The following is a 16935-nucleotide window of genomic DNA, read 5'->3' as shown; positions in this document are numbered from 1 at the left end:
GTTGAGCACCAGGCGAGTACCGTCACCTTGAGCTGTTGGATAAGCCCTGAGCAGGTAGAAAAGCAGAAGCCTAGACTCTACTTTCTGAAGATGATGGGCCATAGGAGGCCCCCCCCCCAAGAGCACCGTCCAGTCAGGTCTTCCTCAAAAGTGAAGAAAACAGGCCTTCTCCAGCCTACAGGAACAAGTGTATTGTTACCCTCATTCTGCATGTTGGGTCCTTTCAATACAAATGGATGCTTCAACCCTGCGCTCCCAGCTCTCAGGAATAGATCCTACAGAAATAAATTCATTGACTTCTTTGAAGATGTAATCATAAGAATGTTCTTAGCAATATTCATTGTCCAAGTATCAATTAAGTATTTACTACCAGCCAGGCTTGAAGAAAAATGCTTATGTGTGTGAAAAATTAGAAACTGTTTGCAAGTCCGATGAGAATGGATTGTTGTAATAAATCGTGAGGCCTCTGTATGATAGAACATTATGTGGTCACTAATGATAGTGTAGTAGATGAAGAAGAGGGGTAAATAGAAGCAGAGTAACCTGGTGCAGAGCACCAAGTTTGGGGGTGCAGGCACTGAACTTGAATCCTCCCTGCATTAGCCTTTGACCCTAGGCAGTGACTTCTCCTCCGAGCTTCACTTACTTCCTGGATAGCATAAAGGATAATCACACCTCCCTTTTGTGATAGTAGGTGTAATCATGCAGGTAAAGGATTTAGAACTGTCCTTGGTACCATAACTAGTTCTTCCTAAGTGATATTAGTGGGTTTATTTGTTAGCTATTTAATGTGAAAATGGTCAGGGAACCTCGTACAGTGCACGTGTGTGTGTGTGTATGAATATATGTATGTATATAAATGTATGCGTATATATGATGTAAATATATGATAATGAGAATTATAGATATTTATATGCATATACATACACACACATATACTCCTATGTACTAAGTATTAATTGTATTATCTCTAGGTAATGAGTTTAGGGTTATATTTATTTCTTCATAACTATTTTTGGCACATTCCACATATTTTACAGTGAATATAATCATTTATTATCACTATCATTATTTAATAAAAACCAAAAAGTCAGGGATTCTTACAAGGGACAGCTATAGTTATCCATATACTAGACATGAATTAGCTTATTAAATGCCCTCATTAGCTTTAGGAGGCAGGTAGTATCACTATTCCCTATGGTTACAATGGGTACAAACGAGGCTGGCAGGGGCCAGCATTTTGCTCGGGGTTCCACAGCACATGGCAGCCCTGGGTCCATGACCTAACCTCCCGTGCTCTGCAGTCTCCATGCTGCCAGAGGGGAACATGTTCTGGAGAACAAAGTTCAGTTACCAAAGTCAGGGCAATGCACCGGCAGCATGGGGATGAGATCCCCAGAGTCCTCTCGGCTTAGGGATAAGATGGGCTGGCTGGTCCTGGAGATCACGTGTCGGGAGGGGAAGCATGTGGAGGCAGGAAGCCAAGAGGGACTGACTCTAGACATGAGCTAATTGAGACAGAGCATTGTGATAAACGGAAACCCTTTGGACCTCCCCCAAGATTCTGATAGCACCTAAGTCTCTAAGCAGTGTACCCTGGGACAGACGTTTGCTGACTTCTACTTTCAAGTTCACATGCATTTCTGTTTTCCTGCTAAGTTCTGTCATCTATCTCTTTTTCATACTCTTTTTTATTGAGAAACATGCAAATGGCTAATTTTTAAATCATTGATGGAAAACACACTCTTTTGGGAGAAAAGGAAGAAACGCACAAATAAGAGTGTCTGGAAGAAAAAAATGCTGGTTTTTTTCTTCCATTCATCTTGATAAATGCTTTATGTCCTCCAGCTCACTGGGTCCCCACAGCAGCACTGTGGAGTGGGGTCAATTTAAATGTCCCCAATTTATACATGAGGGACCTGAGTTTTAGAGTTACTTCTCTCTTTTGGAAGTAACTTATTAGTATACTACTCAGTGCCTGTGCCTTAACATACATAGACATTCCCCTATTAATAGCCAGATGTGTTATTTCTGATATTTTTACCATTATAAATGATGCTTCAGAAAATATCCTCGTACCTAAATTTTCCATATGTTTTTTCATGAATATATGTCTATTGAATTCCTGAATGTGATATTGCTACATCAAAGAGAATGAATATTTTAAATTCTGGGATTTTTCCTGCTTCTGGTTTTCTAACGCACACACATGTGCTGTTCGCAATCATGAGGCAGTGAGGATTTACTGAGCATTTATCATGGTTCTTTGTGTTCTACTCTCCTTACCCTTTAACCGAATTTGGAGATGAATGCTCTTGCTAGCACCATCATCCCCATTTACAGATAGGAAAACTGAGGCACTGAGTCGTGAATTCACTTGCCCATTTGACTCCAGATCCTTCATGTATTGGTCTAACTCTTTAACCATACTTTCTTAGTCCCTTCTCCTGACTCTAACCTATTAAGTGGCTTTTCCAAGTGCACTTTTTGCATTAAGAAGGGCAAAGCTCACAGCAACAAAGAAAAACGTACCCAATGATCTGGCCCTTCTTAGATTGAGACATTTGGACTCTATTCTCCAGGCAATGGGGAGCCATAGAATGTTTGTTATCCAAGGAATTAGATGGCTACGTCAGGGCTCAAGGGAGATGTATGTGGCTAAAGATACTTGCTAAGGGACACCAGGCTCTACTGCTTCTTCCAAACATATGAAGGAGTCCCCAGGATGCTGGAGAAGAGACAGACTGTCAGAAGTCACTCAGGAGATCAGAGGCAGCTTCTGTGTATAACCTCCTTGTTCTCCTGTCTCTTCCCCAAGCTGGATTCTCAAGGTCCTATCCAACTGCCTAGCACCTGCCCAAAGTTATTTTCTGTTTGTTTGATAAGGGGGAAGTCAGTTTATGTTGTAGGATTCCCAGTGGCGGGTTTATTTTAAGATCTGGCGAGCCCCATGCTTCTCTGTCTGGGGCCCAGCTGCAGAAACCCTGACCTGGCCGACACCTCTGGGAAGTGGTGTTTTTGGAAACCAAGCGAAAACAGTGCCTTGTTCTGCCCCTGAGGCAGTTGAATAAAGCTGTTGGAAGGGTAGACAGGAGGCAGGCTTCTTCCTTGAGAGGCGAGTCTTGGATACTATTCAGTCCACATGGTCGAAAAGAGAGTAGGGCTGAAGGTCATTTGATCTAAAGACATTTAAGAGATTGTATTCCAGTCAGCTCAGACTCAGGCTCACATCCTATTTATCAATCACCTGCAGGATACTGTTCCCACACAGGGTCTCATTTATGCTCAGACATCCTTCTATTGATTCGAAACATGGTCTTAGCATCAAGACTGCCTGGGTTTGAGTCTTGGATCTATCCCTAACATTGTGATCTTAAATAAAGCTGCATGACCTCTCTCAACCTCTATTCCCTTCTCTGTAAAATGGAGAAAATCATAGTATTTACTCCCCAAATCATGGGAGTGTTAAATGTGTCCAAGGCCCAGTGCACCATGCCTGGCTTATACTAAGCACACAGCAAATGTCCCAGTGACAGTGCTGTCCTCATTCCCAGGACGGACATGAGCCTGATAGTTCCTAGGGCTGCCTGCCTCTGGCTGTGCTCACTGCAAAGGACACCATGTCCCTGGGTCCTGTAGCTCTCTACAGTCCTGACCTTTCTTTCTCCATCTGAGCCATCCAGTCTGGTTGACCTCAAGTACCTCCTTCTTCGGAAGCCTCCCTGGAACACTGCCCTTCCCCAACGTGCTGTCTCTTGTTCATCAGTGGTCAGCATTGCAGTCGTCAACAGTCTTCTGATCACCTTGACTCATACAACAAACTGGCCTTCACTCTGTAGCTAGACTGGTCCCTCCTCTGGGGCAGGAACATTTTAAGTTTCATCTTCCCGTGGCCCTTGGGACAGAGAAGAGAATATGGGATAGATGCTCAGAAGGTTTGTGAAGGACAGTATCACTGCATCCATGGATAGTGGAATGGATGAATGAATGTATGGGTGAATAGAAGGGAGTGAGTGAGTGAATCAACAAGGAAATGAATGAATGAATGAATGAATGAATGGGAGATACTGGGTGAGTAGTGAGGCAGAGGCAGAATAAAGAAATACATCGCTTACTGACCAGGGATTTGAGGGCCCATGGAAAGCAATTTACTGGTCCCTTGTCCTTAGCTGTGACCTCTGGGCTGCTCAGTCCCATCCACCCTCCCCTTCCTCCCGTTCCCTCTCACCTGCCTCCAGAGGTGATGACTGCACTCATTTGTGCACAGACCATTAACTCTTAAGCACTGAAAGAGGCCAGCTCTGTGTTGGCAAGGACTGGGGTGCTGGCTGGCTGTTCCCTGGGAAACGTCATAACTCTCATGCCCTCCCATGCAGCCAGGTTTTTATCTCTCCCTCTGCCCGCTCGCAGATGACGACTGTACGGACTCCTTCACGCCCAATCAAGTTGCCAGAATGCACTGTTACCTGGACCTGGTGTACCAGAGCTGGCAGCCCTCCAGGAAGCCGGCGCCTGTAGCCCTGGCCCCCCAGATCGTGGGCCACACGACCGACTCCGTGACGCTGGAGTGGTTTCCGCCCATCGATGGCCACTTCTTTGAAAGGTGAGTGTGGCCTGTGAAGCGGTGATCCCTCTCTCTCCTGCCAAGAAGGGACTTCAGAAGGGAAGCAGTCTTGGAGAGGAGTTGTGCTGTTTTCTCTGTCCTTGCTCTCTTGTTCATCTGGAGCCCCTGGCAGTTCAGCCACTAAACAGTGACTGGTCCAGATAGGCATGTTGTAGATTTGGGGGTCAGGGGATACATGAATGATTGCTAATCAAAATTAATAAGTAATGATGCATGCTTTCAATGAATGAATGTTTAGCTTTATTTTATTCTGAAATACCTGGAAACTCTATCCTCTGGGATGGAGGTCCTGATCTCTTCTCCATGCATTCAGGATTTGAAATTGCCCCTGGTTAATGGGTAATTGTAATATATGTATAATATATATTAAATATCAAGGTGTATATGTGTATATATACATATTCATATCATACATGAATATACATGCAAATATATATATATAATATATGTATAATACATATAATTAGAATCTTTGTGCACAGTATTTCTTTGTAGAATTGAAGGTAGAATTTTTAGAAGACCAGGAATGATAAACCAAGGCACAGGAGTTCTGCTCCCCCATCTGCCACTTATTAGCTGTACTGACTTGGGCAAGTTACTTTCCCTTGCAGAGTGGTCTTCTACCTCAGAAACGTGTGTCTTACGATGCCTCAGTAGTCTGCAGGCATGAACCTGAATCCAGGGGTCTCTTGTGATGCCTTTCAGCATTGAGACCCTCTGAGGAGCTCAGGCTTTAAGGAAAACAGATTCTAAAGAGTCGGGAAAATAGATTAAGATGTTGACATCTACCCTTGCCTTTAATTTAGGGCTTATTAGTGTCTTAACCTCTATCCCAGCCCTTCTTGGGAGTGTTTTATCTAATACTGATGATATACCATTGATGATGGCAAAAATAAAAGCCAGCTAATGATTAACAAATAATTCTCTGAGGTTGTGGCTGTTGCCATTCATTAAGTGCTTACTCTGGGAAAGATTCTGCATTAAAAGCTTTGTTTGCAGAGTCTCATTTACTCTTTCTAGTAACTCTATGAAGGGGGAATCATTTTACTCATTTGCTGGGTAAGGCAGGAATTGGAGCTGAAAGAGGCTGGGAGATTTGACCAAGAGCCCATAGAAGTTGGTGGGAGCTGGGCTCTGACTCACATTTTGCAGCGTCTTGTCTCTGGCCCCTGTGTGTTTTCATTAAGTCCGTCTAAAATTTGAATTATGAAGGGGGTGTTACCCCTACCCTCAAAAGAGCCACAGAAGGTGGTAAGGAGCTCTCGTGTGTGTGTGTGTGTGTGTGTGTGTGTGTGTGTGTGTGTGTGTGTGTAAATACATATTAGTTCATGGTGCCACATTAAATTGGGGCTCTGGGGCACCTGGGTGGCTCAGTTGGTTGAGTGTCCAATTCTTGATCTCAACCCAGGTCTTGATCTCAGGGTCGTGAGTTCAAGCCCTGCATTGGGCTTCTCACCAGGCGTGGAGCCTTCTTAAAAAAAATGGGATCTCTAATTTTCTACAGTACCATCAGTCCCTGAATCTAGAACCTTTGTCTGGCAGCTGGGTGCATGTGTTCATAGGGGAAGGAAATGTAATCCCTGGGCCCTCTATAAAAACCCCCTTCCCCTGCCCCCAGCCGCCCTCACTGGGAGCTCAGAGCTGGGTTTGGGAAACCTCATGTGACACTTCAGAGCAGGCTCTCCAGCAGCCTGTAGATTTATTTATTTTTTCTGTGGCGATGAGAAGTATCAGACTTTTGGTCAAGCCTTGGCCTCAATTCCACTTAAAAATGGAAGTTTTGTAAATGAAGCTTCCTGTGTATGTATTTAATTTATATTTCATAAAGCAGTTATTGTCCATTAAATAAATACCATCTGATTGTTGGAAACCTATTGGAGGGTTAATTGTTGTGTAATGAGATAGGTCTCTATTACATGGTACCCTCAGCTCCAATCAATATGTTTTTAATAACCTATAGTCAGTTGGTACTTGAGGCTTGTACAATAGCTATTCTGTTCAGTCTAAGATTTCATAACGGAGTTATCATATGTTAAATTAAAACTGACATTTTAGAAACATGTCTAATTAGGGTTAACAGCTACGTAGACGATAGGCTATGACTAAAGGAAGTTGGTCCACCAGTTCAATAAATTGTTATAAAGAAATGGAGCTATCACTCCCACATACACTCAGTTTGCACTCATGTGCATTGGCCTGGTGCAGAGCATACAAGCTCTACTGACAAATTGTCTGCACTCCGCTCCCCGCTCCACCACTCTTGGTCTATGGGGCCTTTGGCAAGCCATCTCACCTTATTCTCTCTGACCCTCTGAATCTTCTTCCATAATTGTGCCCACTTCAGCTGGATTTTGTGGGGAATTCAACAAACATGTGACATCTGTGGTATGCCTAGCACACCCTCTATGTTCAAGAAATATTAGTTCCCATCTCATACGAAGTTTCCCAGAGCTGTTTAGCTACTTGAAAATTCTCTTTCCCTGCAAAATCTCTGGTGTTTTCCACTACATCCATCAATGCCAACCTCTCGCCCCTGGCCATCCCTACGTCCTCCTGCTGTTCCTCACATCTGTGGTCTAAGAGAATACAAGGGTTTTCCTTAAAAAAACATATTCAGATCCTCCCACAGCCTGTGTCCTCACACATGGGCAACTGAATAAATAATTCAAGGCCACCCCTGGCTTTTCTAACTCCTTTATTTTTATCTGTCTTGCAAACATGTGTTGATGGAATGGTTTCAGTTATCTGAACAATTGGTGGTGGGGTATTAGAAAGAATTCTGGACTGAGAAGCAAGAGACCTGGGTCTCAAGTCTTTGCAATCTCATTCATTTCCTCTTCCTCTTCAGCCTCAGTCTTCTGATCTGTAAGCCAAAGGGCATCTAGCCTTTTGCAACCAAGGTTCCTATTGCAAATCTCAGAACACAGAAAATGACTTGAGTAACTATTTTCTCAATTCTCCTTAGAATGGTATATAATGAGTACCATTCTAGATGCATAGGAGAGAAGTAAACTCATCATACACAGTGGACATCTTAAAGAAGCACTGTTCAATGGTACTTCTGCAGTAATGGAAATATTCTCTATCTGTACCATCCAATATGGTAGCCATTAGCCAACTGGCTATGAAGCACTTGAAATGTGACAAGTGTGGAACTGAATTTATTTAAATTTATTTAATTTATAATTTATTAAATTTATTTAATGTTAATTAACTTACATTCAAAGACCCACATGTGACTGCTGGCTGCCATATTAGCACAGACTTGAGCATTAAGCTTTGATTCTCATGGAACCTAGGTGAGAAAGATGATCTCTTCCAGTGTTAACATCCTGTACGTCTGTGATTTCAGAGTGTGTGTGTATGTGTGTGTGTGTGTGTGTGTGTGTGTGTGTGTGTGTGTGTAGATACAGGTGCAAATAAAAATCAAATAAATGCCAGAGGTAAAAAAAAAAATACTATATACTCCCTTGATGTATAGATACTTCCTGATTTTGGTAAAGCCTTTACAAGCTATAACCTTGGCATGAGTGCATTGTACTTATGATCTTCTATTTCCTAATCTGTAAAATGGGAACATGACCCACTGCCCAGAATCACACCATTGCTTTTTAGTTGCTGACTTAGCCTTTACTTTTGTCCTTCTTTCCTCAATCCATGTTTCATTTAGCATTCAGAGCAATCTTTTTAAAATGTAAATTATATCATGTTGCTCCATGACTTGGAGTGGCTCCAGTGGCTTACAACCCTCTAGTGGCTTCCCATTTCTTTTATGTATGATCACCATGTGGTCTACAGGACTTCCCATGATCTAATCCTTGCCTATCTGTCCAACTGCCTCTCTTACCACTCTTTCCTTCATTCGTGACTCCTGTCATTCACACTTCCTTTGGGATCCCTATACACCCAGCCCTTTTTTTCCTGCTTAGGTCCTTTATGTTCCTGCGACTGCCCCTGGAATACTTTATATCCACCCTTTATGTCATCCTTCAGCTCTCACCATAGATGGCATTCCCTCACTAAGGCCTTTCATGACTGTTCCAATTTTAATTAGCCCAGTACACCTCTCCCACTGGTATTCTTGCATACATCATACATTTCCTTTGCTTCTAGAACTTAATGAGCCTGTTATTTTATATCTGTCTACTTGTTTATGGACTATCCACCAGGCTGCAAGCTCTATGAGGTATAGGTAGCACATCTAATTTCCTCACCCTTCGATGGTCAATGTCTGGTACTTGTACAGTGCTAACAGCTAGAGGCTGTTCAATGACTACCCATTGAATGAACAGATGAAAAAATGAATGAATACATGAACCAATGATTGAATATGATGAAAGGTACTTTGTAGGGCTCTGTGCAAACAAGGCACATTTACTGTCAGGTGGATGATGGTTTAGTCACTCATCAAAGTATTTATTGGAAACTGAGGATGTGTCAGGAACTCTGTGAAGTACAGGGCACTCACTCTATGAGTGTCATCTGAAGCATGACATATAAAGAAATAGAAAGAAAGGTTCCATGTCCATTAAGGTCAGTGTGGTTCCTAATTCCATCCCAGAACCTTTATAATCTCATTGTCATCATAGAGCCAGTCATGTGACTCTGAGCTGCTATGCATGGTTTGTGGTCATTGTAATGGAACTCAGCCTTCCAGAGTAGGAACTCTCTCTCCACTCCTCATTCCCTGTCTACAAGTATATTTGTATAATTATTGTGATTGCCAGTCCAGGAGTAACTTCTAGATATTCAAAATATATAGAAAATTCAGAAAACCAGAAGGAATAAAAATGGGGATCATCCTATACTTGTTCCACCACCCAGACATTGCTGCCAATGTTTTGTAATATTGAAGTTATTTGAACAGTACTGAGATGCTGCTATAAATTCAGTTTTGAATACAACTTTTTCACTTAACATTATAGCATTCCATAAAATTTCAGGGAACATTTTTGTAATGACTTCTTACCATTTTATTGACCATGTTAATCTTAGGCTATTTCATCATTCTCCTACCACTGGATATCAATGTGCTTGCAAAATTTCTACCTATGTATGATTTTATATTTACAGTGATAAAGCTGAGGATGCAAATTCTGCAATTTGAGGGTCTAGACTAGGTTAGTCATGAGTCTTAGCAACATGTCTGAGTTACTGGTGTTCATCCATTCATCTATCCACCTACCCATCTATCCACCCATCCACCATCCATCTATCCACCATCCATCCATCCATCCATCCACCCACCCACCTACCCATCCACTCACCAATGCACCCAGCCAGTATCTACCCATCCACCATCCATCCATCTACCCACGCACCCACCCATTCACCCATCCACCCATCCACATATGTTGACCACCATATAAGCAGATAAGCAGGAGAATGATCTGTTAAGATATAGGTTTGGGGATGAGTTCCCTGGTAGCTGTGTGGAAGAGGAATGGGGAACACCAGTAGACAGATGCTTACAAGTATACTCTTTCTCACCATGTGATCCCAAGGGCTATAGAGCTTCTCTGTGAAGGGAAAGCCCTAAGGCTCCTCCACTGTATCTTTCAGGTAGTCAAGGGATAAAGATTCTTCTAGGAATGATGAAAGAGGTATTGGCAGGACCATTGCATTTTGAGAAATAATGGGCTGATCCCTCTCCCCTCCTGGCAGCTGCCTCCTAAACAGATGCCAAGTCTGGAGAACAAGCAAGATCCCAGAGGCTATTGTGGCTAAGGGGAGATTGAATCCAGATACATGAGACACTAGATAGTAGAGGAAGCCACTATAATATTCCACTTCTAGGGCTGTTCCCTTCAAGAGATTGGCTTGCCCCTTGGAAAGCTGCTAAAAGGAATTTGATACCATGGTAAAGAAACTGCTTTTCACTGTTAAAGGTGATTCATCCATCCACACAGTGTCAGGGCTGGAAGGTTCTATAGGCACCATCTGGTTCACCCAACTCATTTTTGAATGAAGGAACTAGATCATGCCTTCTTTCTATTTCATACCTAGGACCCAGGATGGTGTCTGGCACATGGGAGGTACCTGATAAGCACTGTTAAAAGAATAAAATTTGAGGTTAAATGGGACTAAAGATTTTTTCACAAGCACACATCAAGTCCTCAGTGGAGCCTTGAATGTCTGATGAAACTAAGATTACTACAGGTAGTAAGTAGTTGGCCTGTTGATTCTGTACTGCTTGAAATTAAAGAAGTGTATCTATCGTTATGACAGAAACCACATAGGCCTAAATAAGATCTTTGCTGAACACTGGGGAGGAATTTCACTTATGCTCATATTCTGGAATCTTTGGCGAGGATAAGGAGGATAGGGTAATGTGGAATTGTTGTGTCTTCTGCCCTGGATCAGGAGCTCATTCAACCGTTCCTAAGTCAGTGCATTTCCCTTCTTTCCTTGGCCTCCTAGAGAATTGGGATCAGCATGTGAACTTTGTCTCGAAGGGAGAATCCTGGTGCAGTATGCCATTAATGCCTCCTCCCCGATGCCCTGTGGCCCATCAGGACACTGGAGTCCTCGGGAAGCAGAAGGTAAGGCCACCTGGAAGCTCATTTACAGGTTAGGGGTACAAAGAACAACTCTTTACATACTATCTCATTTGATCTTTATGGAATCTTCAAGGCCAAGTTTTTAAATTTTATTTTATTATTTATTTACTTATTTATTTTTATAATTTTATTCTTTTATTAATTTTATTTTTTAAAATTTTATTTTTGTCTTTTCCCCCAAGTGTTTTTGAGACATTATTGACATCTAACATCACATTGTACAAAGTGATGATTTGATACATGTATCATCGTGAAGTAATTACCACAGTAAGATTAGTTTACACATCCATCATCTCATACTTTTTTGTTTTTTGTGGTAAGAACATATAAGATCTACTCTCTAGGCAATTTTCAAGTGTATGATACAGTATCATTAACTAGAGTCCCCATGTTGTATATTAAAACTCCAGAATTTATCCATCGTACAACTAGAAGTTTGCACCCTTCGGCCAAGATCAAGGCCAATACTCATGCGTCGATTCAACACATAGTCTTTGAACTCTTCACTGTGTTAGGTATGACATCCCACTTTAAATTTGAGGAAACCAAGGTGCTGAGATATTGAACAAGTGCCTGAGGCCACACACCTGATAAAGACACAGCTTGTATGTGTGTTTATACACACCTCCTGACCCCGACAGCCTGTTGGTTCAAGATCACCTTAGAATCAGCACACATACCTGGGTGGGGGGGCAGGGGTTGGTCAAGGTTTCAGTAGTCTTTATCTTCTTTGGTTGTTTCTGAGAATCCCCAGGGCATCCACATATACACCACAGCTATCCCTCTCAATGTTTTCTGCCATGTACCCTCCTTTTTGGGATCCATTTATCAGCAAGACACTTGAGGGAATCACCTCGTGATTGCCACTGTTGTGGGCTCTCCCCATGACCAGACCCTCCCCGTCTGGGGGTCTCCCAGACCTCCCTAGGGCTAACAGTCTCTGTGCTGTCTTCTAGTCCTGCACACTGCCAGATCTACTGGGTTTTCTACAGAAATTAAGAGAGTGCCTTTTACCCAATTCTTTGTTCCATGGTCACTTGGCTTTGCAGCAGCCACTTGGAACTTAACAGAATCTCATGGAAAGTTGCCTACTCAGTTTCCTTTTGCAATGTCCCCTTCTTTAGGGCTCAGATCTAGTGTCTGAAGCCAGGCTGGCAGAGACCCCGTGTTCTCCCTTACCCTCAGAGACTTCCGCTTAGAACTCCGCCCCCCCCCCCCCCCCCGACCGCCCGGTCCCTCTTGCTTCTGTGCAGGGCAGCTCATGTCCATGGTCCCTGGGTGGGGACCACAGTCCATCAGAGGGAGCAGAATCTGATTCCTCACTGAGGTTCAGTGAGAACTCCCCTCTTTTCCTTTATATTTTTAGAAAGGAGGTTGGAAAGAAAAAGCCAGAGAATAAAGCAAGGGAGAGGGATCAGAGAGGAAAGTGAAGGAGAAAAATGACAGCACTGTACTTTGTTATCTTCTAAAGTAGCTTAAAATAAAAATGAGAGCTGAACTTGGGAACTCTAAACAAATCCATCTGGAATGTAAAGCAAGAGGGATGTCTGGGAGAAGCCCTCAGTTCAGCCTCACAGAATCACGGGCTGTCAGACTTGGAAGGGGTGGCTAGGTCATCCAGCCCCAGTTCCCACCCAGTGCAGGAATCCCCCTCCTGCCCTCCCTTACTGAGGCTCTCCTAGCACCAGCTCATACATTCCTTGGCCTTCCATTTGTTAGAAAGTTCTTCCTGAAATCCACAGTCGTGACTTTTCCATGCCAGCAGAGCCCACTTTGGGTTTTCCTGGAAGAAAATGCATGTCTCTTCCAGCTGACAACACATTGTGTGCGCACAGAATGAACAAGTCTCACCTGTGACCACTGTAGGAACTGTGTGCCTGGCACTGTGCTGGGTGCATGGCTCAAGGCGGAGCTGGCCATCTAACAGGGGTGCTGGATGGTAACCATCCGGTGCAGTGAGGCCCATGCTGATCGAAGCACAGAGTGCTGGGGGGAGCAGTGAGCAGCTGGCCTCATGTAGAACTGAGACTAAGGCCACCCAGGAAATGTCACCACACCAGTGAGCAAGGCACATTTGACAACATGAAAGAAACTGGGTATGTTTAGAACAGTGGTTTTTTGAGTCTGATCTAGAGGATTATGGCATTCCTAGAGACTTTATAGGGTATCCTCAAAGACCAAAATTATTTTCATAATGATGCTATGATACTGATTACCATTTCCACTCCCAGTCTCTCGTGAGAATGGAGCTTTCCTGTCCTGCATGGAATGCGATGTTATTACTGCTCCAATAGCTAATAGAGCACATGCGTATGTGTTCTTGTGTTCTAAAGTTTCTCAGTTTTCGTTGATAGTATGGCAACTACTAGTAGATGTAACCCTCATAAACAGAAGGTCTTCAGTAATGCTCTGAGAGATTAAGAGGGTTTGGAGCATGAAGAGTAAGGTGTGGAGTCGGGGAAGGTTGGACTGAGTGTTCTATAATGACTGGATAACAATGGGTTTTTACTGAGGGCAGCAAGGAGGCACCACGTGCCTTGGCAGGAGTCTGTTGCATGGTGAGATGTACATGTTGTCAAGATTGCGTGGGTTGCTCTGTGGTGAAGAGCCTGAGGAGTGTGTGCTGGGGGAAAGGGAGCAGTGGCTGTTGCAGGAATCTGGAATAGGGATGGTGGTGGCCAGGGTGTGGTCCGTGGCAGTGAGAAATGGAGAGAAGTCAATGGAATTGAGAGATATTTAGGAGGTATAATCAGCAAGACTCTCCACTGAGACTTCTCTGGCTAAAACATCTTGGTTTGTTCTACCAGTTGCATGAATGAAATAATTTTCAGACATCTCCCCACACCTCCATCCAACCCAACTGTCAATTGGTTAAGTCTGTTCCTGGTTTGCTGTTGACCTTCTTAAAGCACGATATGTAGAGCAGAGTTCAACTGGAAGTGCTGAGCCCCCTCGTTCCCTGAGCTGACTCAGGCATGCAAGGAAACCCAGCAGCCTTGGGTTTTCCTTCAGAATATGTAAATTTAGTGCATGCAGGCCAGGAAAAGACACTGTTCTTTTTTTAGAGCATCCTATTACAGTCTGTGTGATCCTTTTGGCTCAGACCCTTTTAATATCCTTGAAGAAATAAACTTTTCCATGAGCCAAACTCTGCAATTTATTTCTCAACTCATTTTCATCCTATTTATCTTTGCATGTTTAAGTTTTTAGACTTCCCAAACTAACATAAAACTCTCAAATCCATGAGCAATGCCAGACAGATCTTTGGGGTGGGGGGATAAAGAGGACTGGACCTTGGTCTGAGCCCCAACATTAATGTGCTCTGTGCCCTTGAATGAGTCACTTAGCTTCTCTGAAGATAGCATCTCATGCACAGAATAAACGTTCTCTCTAGCTCTAATATTCCACAGAGCTGTAACTTCTTTATTTTAACTCCATATTAATAAGATAGAATATTTACCATTTAACAAATATTTATTGCACATCTGTGGTGTTCCATTAACTCTGTTCCATGAACTTCAGGTAAATACAGTCACAGAAATTCTTGCCTTTGGCCACAGAAGGTGATTGGACTCAGAAGAAACCCTGTTTTCCTATATCTTGAGCAAAAACTGTATTTCAGAGTTGAGTGTTTCTTGAGGTATTTAATACCATGGACACTTGTCACCCAGGACTGAGATAGTTAGGCCTCATCAACTCACATCTCTGGTAAGATCACATGTCCAAGCATGTAACACCTCGCAAATGTTGGGTTTTCCGTGAGACTGACACATGGCACTAGCTGTTTTCATTTTTTCTTATCTGTGTGAGTCCTTTCCCCCATTTTTCTGCCCATAATATTTCAGGTGTGCTGAAGTATTCATCTGGAAAAACTTGGCACTAAGTTTTTATAACTATATTTGTGTCAACAGCTGCAGGGTATATACACAAAGATATATAATAGATGTCTGTATGGATCTTCATAAATGTACATTTAAATCAGCATAAGTATATATAAATAAATTTCACACGTACGTAGCCTCATTTCTAGTGCACAGCTTGTATCAACATGTACCTTTTCATGTAATCACCGTATATACAAAAGGGTAGGTATTAATAATGAAGTAACAGTACTTTCATGCTTTTCTTTCTTCCCCCTTCCTTCTTACTTTTTTCCTCCTTCCTTCCTTCCTTTCTCCTCCCTTCCCCCTTTTCTCTGCCCTTTTCCCTGCCTCACAGTCACTCCCAGTCAACTTTCTAGCCTTGTTCATTTTTTCCCTCTTAGGCACTTTGGGTTGGTCCTCATCTCTTTTTAGGGTCCCTTGTCCAAGCCACAGGTGTGATTGTCTGTGTTAGTACAATCATTTCTCACCTGGTTTCACTAGACTGGAAGCTCCATGGGGGCAGAGGCCATGTGTATAGAAACCTGTTTTCCCAGGGACTAGCCTAGCACTGGGCACAGACCAGGCAGTCAGTAATTATTCTTTGGACGGACAGATGGATGGATGGATGGATGGAGGATGGATGGACAGGCGGACAGATAGATGGACAAATACATAGATGGATAGATAGTATCTGTGATTCTAAAAAGTGGTTTTGCTAAAAGGTAATTTTCACTTGTTTGCTTACAATTTTTCACTAGCCCCTCCATCCTTCTCAGTATAAAGTGCAGTTTCCTTAAAGTGCCATACAAGACTCTCCAGAACCTGGGTTATGTTTAGCTTGCTGGCCTCACCACTTGCTACTCTCCCTTGCACTCACAACCATAGTCATCTTTGTTCCTGTTCACTCTCAGCTGTTCTCTTTGCTTAGACTACCTCTTCCTCCCAAGCTTTTCCCCGTTCCTTCCTCCTTATGTTTCATAACAGAGCTAATCTATTTGTGACATCTAGTAAGTATACCATCCCATTTTGAGTTTTACAGCACCCCTGTGAGGTAGGTATCATCAGAGTAGGGGACACAATGAGCTTATAGTTCAGCCCAGCTTCCATTGCTTCAAAGTTTGGCATGCTGCCTGGATGAACAGTATCACATAATATTCTGCTCCCCATCAGGGAGTGACTTAACCATCTGAGTCTCAGTTCCCTCTTCTGGAAAATGAGTTTCTTAAGACCTGTGCCATAGACTTATTGCAAAAATGAGGCATGTAACATGTTTGGCATGGCACCGAACTCAGGATGGTCAGTTCGTGGAGCCTGGCATGGTTCAAGGGTTGCTGCATTGGTGATGGCTGGACTCTGTAATCCTGAGGCTCTTTTTGACATGTAAAAGTTTGTCTCTGATGACAGTACAAGCACAAGCTTTGCTAAGATCTCCATTCCTCTTTACCTACTTGAGTGTAAGGTCCAGGCTCACCTTACTGTCCTTTGAAAAGCATTTGGTCCCTCTGTTGATTAACAAGAAATCAGGGAGAAGGCAGGGGACAGACACATTTGTCATCTTTGCTCTGTTGTGGCTCCCATCACTGATAGCCATTTTCTCCAAGGAAGGAGAAAGATTGTTGCATCCTTTTCCAGTTCCAAGAGAAAGTGCGAGGAGGAGGTGGAATGTTCACCTGGCACTCACCATAACGCAATGGGCTTCTGCATTCCACAAAGTGCTCGCTGCTTTTTTAACTCCATATTAGCAAGATAGAAGATTCTTCATTTAACAAATATTTATTGAATATCCACTATAATCACTGTCTATGGACCAGGTACTATATTAAATAAAGGCTACCTGTCATTGAGTGAAACAGAGATATGAGAGACAAAAATGATAACTGTCTTACAG

The 16935-nt window shown here is 43.0% G+C and overlaps 1 protein-coding gene across 1 annotated transcript in view; it reads left to right on the top strand.

Moving 5' to 3' along the window:
* PAPPA (pappalysin 1) overlaps positions 1–16935 on the top strand; it is a 242650-nt gene that overhangs the window by 61322 nt on the left and 164393 nt on the right. The window contains exons 5-6 of the mRNA XM_047831114.1: positions 4411–4603; positions 11045–11166. Coding sequence (XP_047687070.1) covers positions 4411–4603; positions 11045–11166 — 315 coding nt within the window. The remainder of the gene's footprint in view (positions 1–4410; positions 4604–11044; positions 11167–16935) is intronic.

Source organism: Prionailurus viverrinus, chromosome D4, assembly GCF_022837055.1.
Source record: "Prionailurus viverrinus isolate Anna chromosome D4, UM_Priviv_1.0, whole genome shotgun sequence".
In the NCBI taxonomy this organism is placed as follows: domain Eukaryota; kingdom Metazoa; phylum Chordata; class Mammalia; order Carnivora; family Felidae; genus Prionailurus; species Prionailurus viverrinus.
Note: the sequence above shows the minus strand (reverse complement) of the source record. Positions and strands in the feature narration are given on the sequence as shown.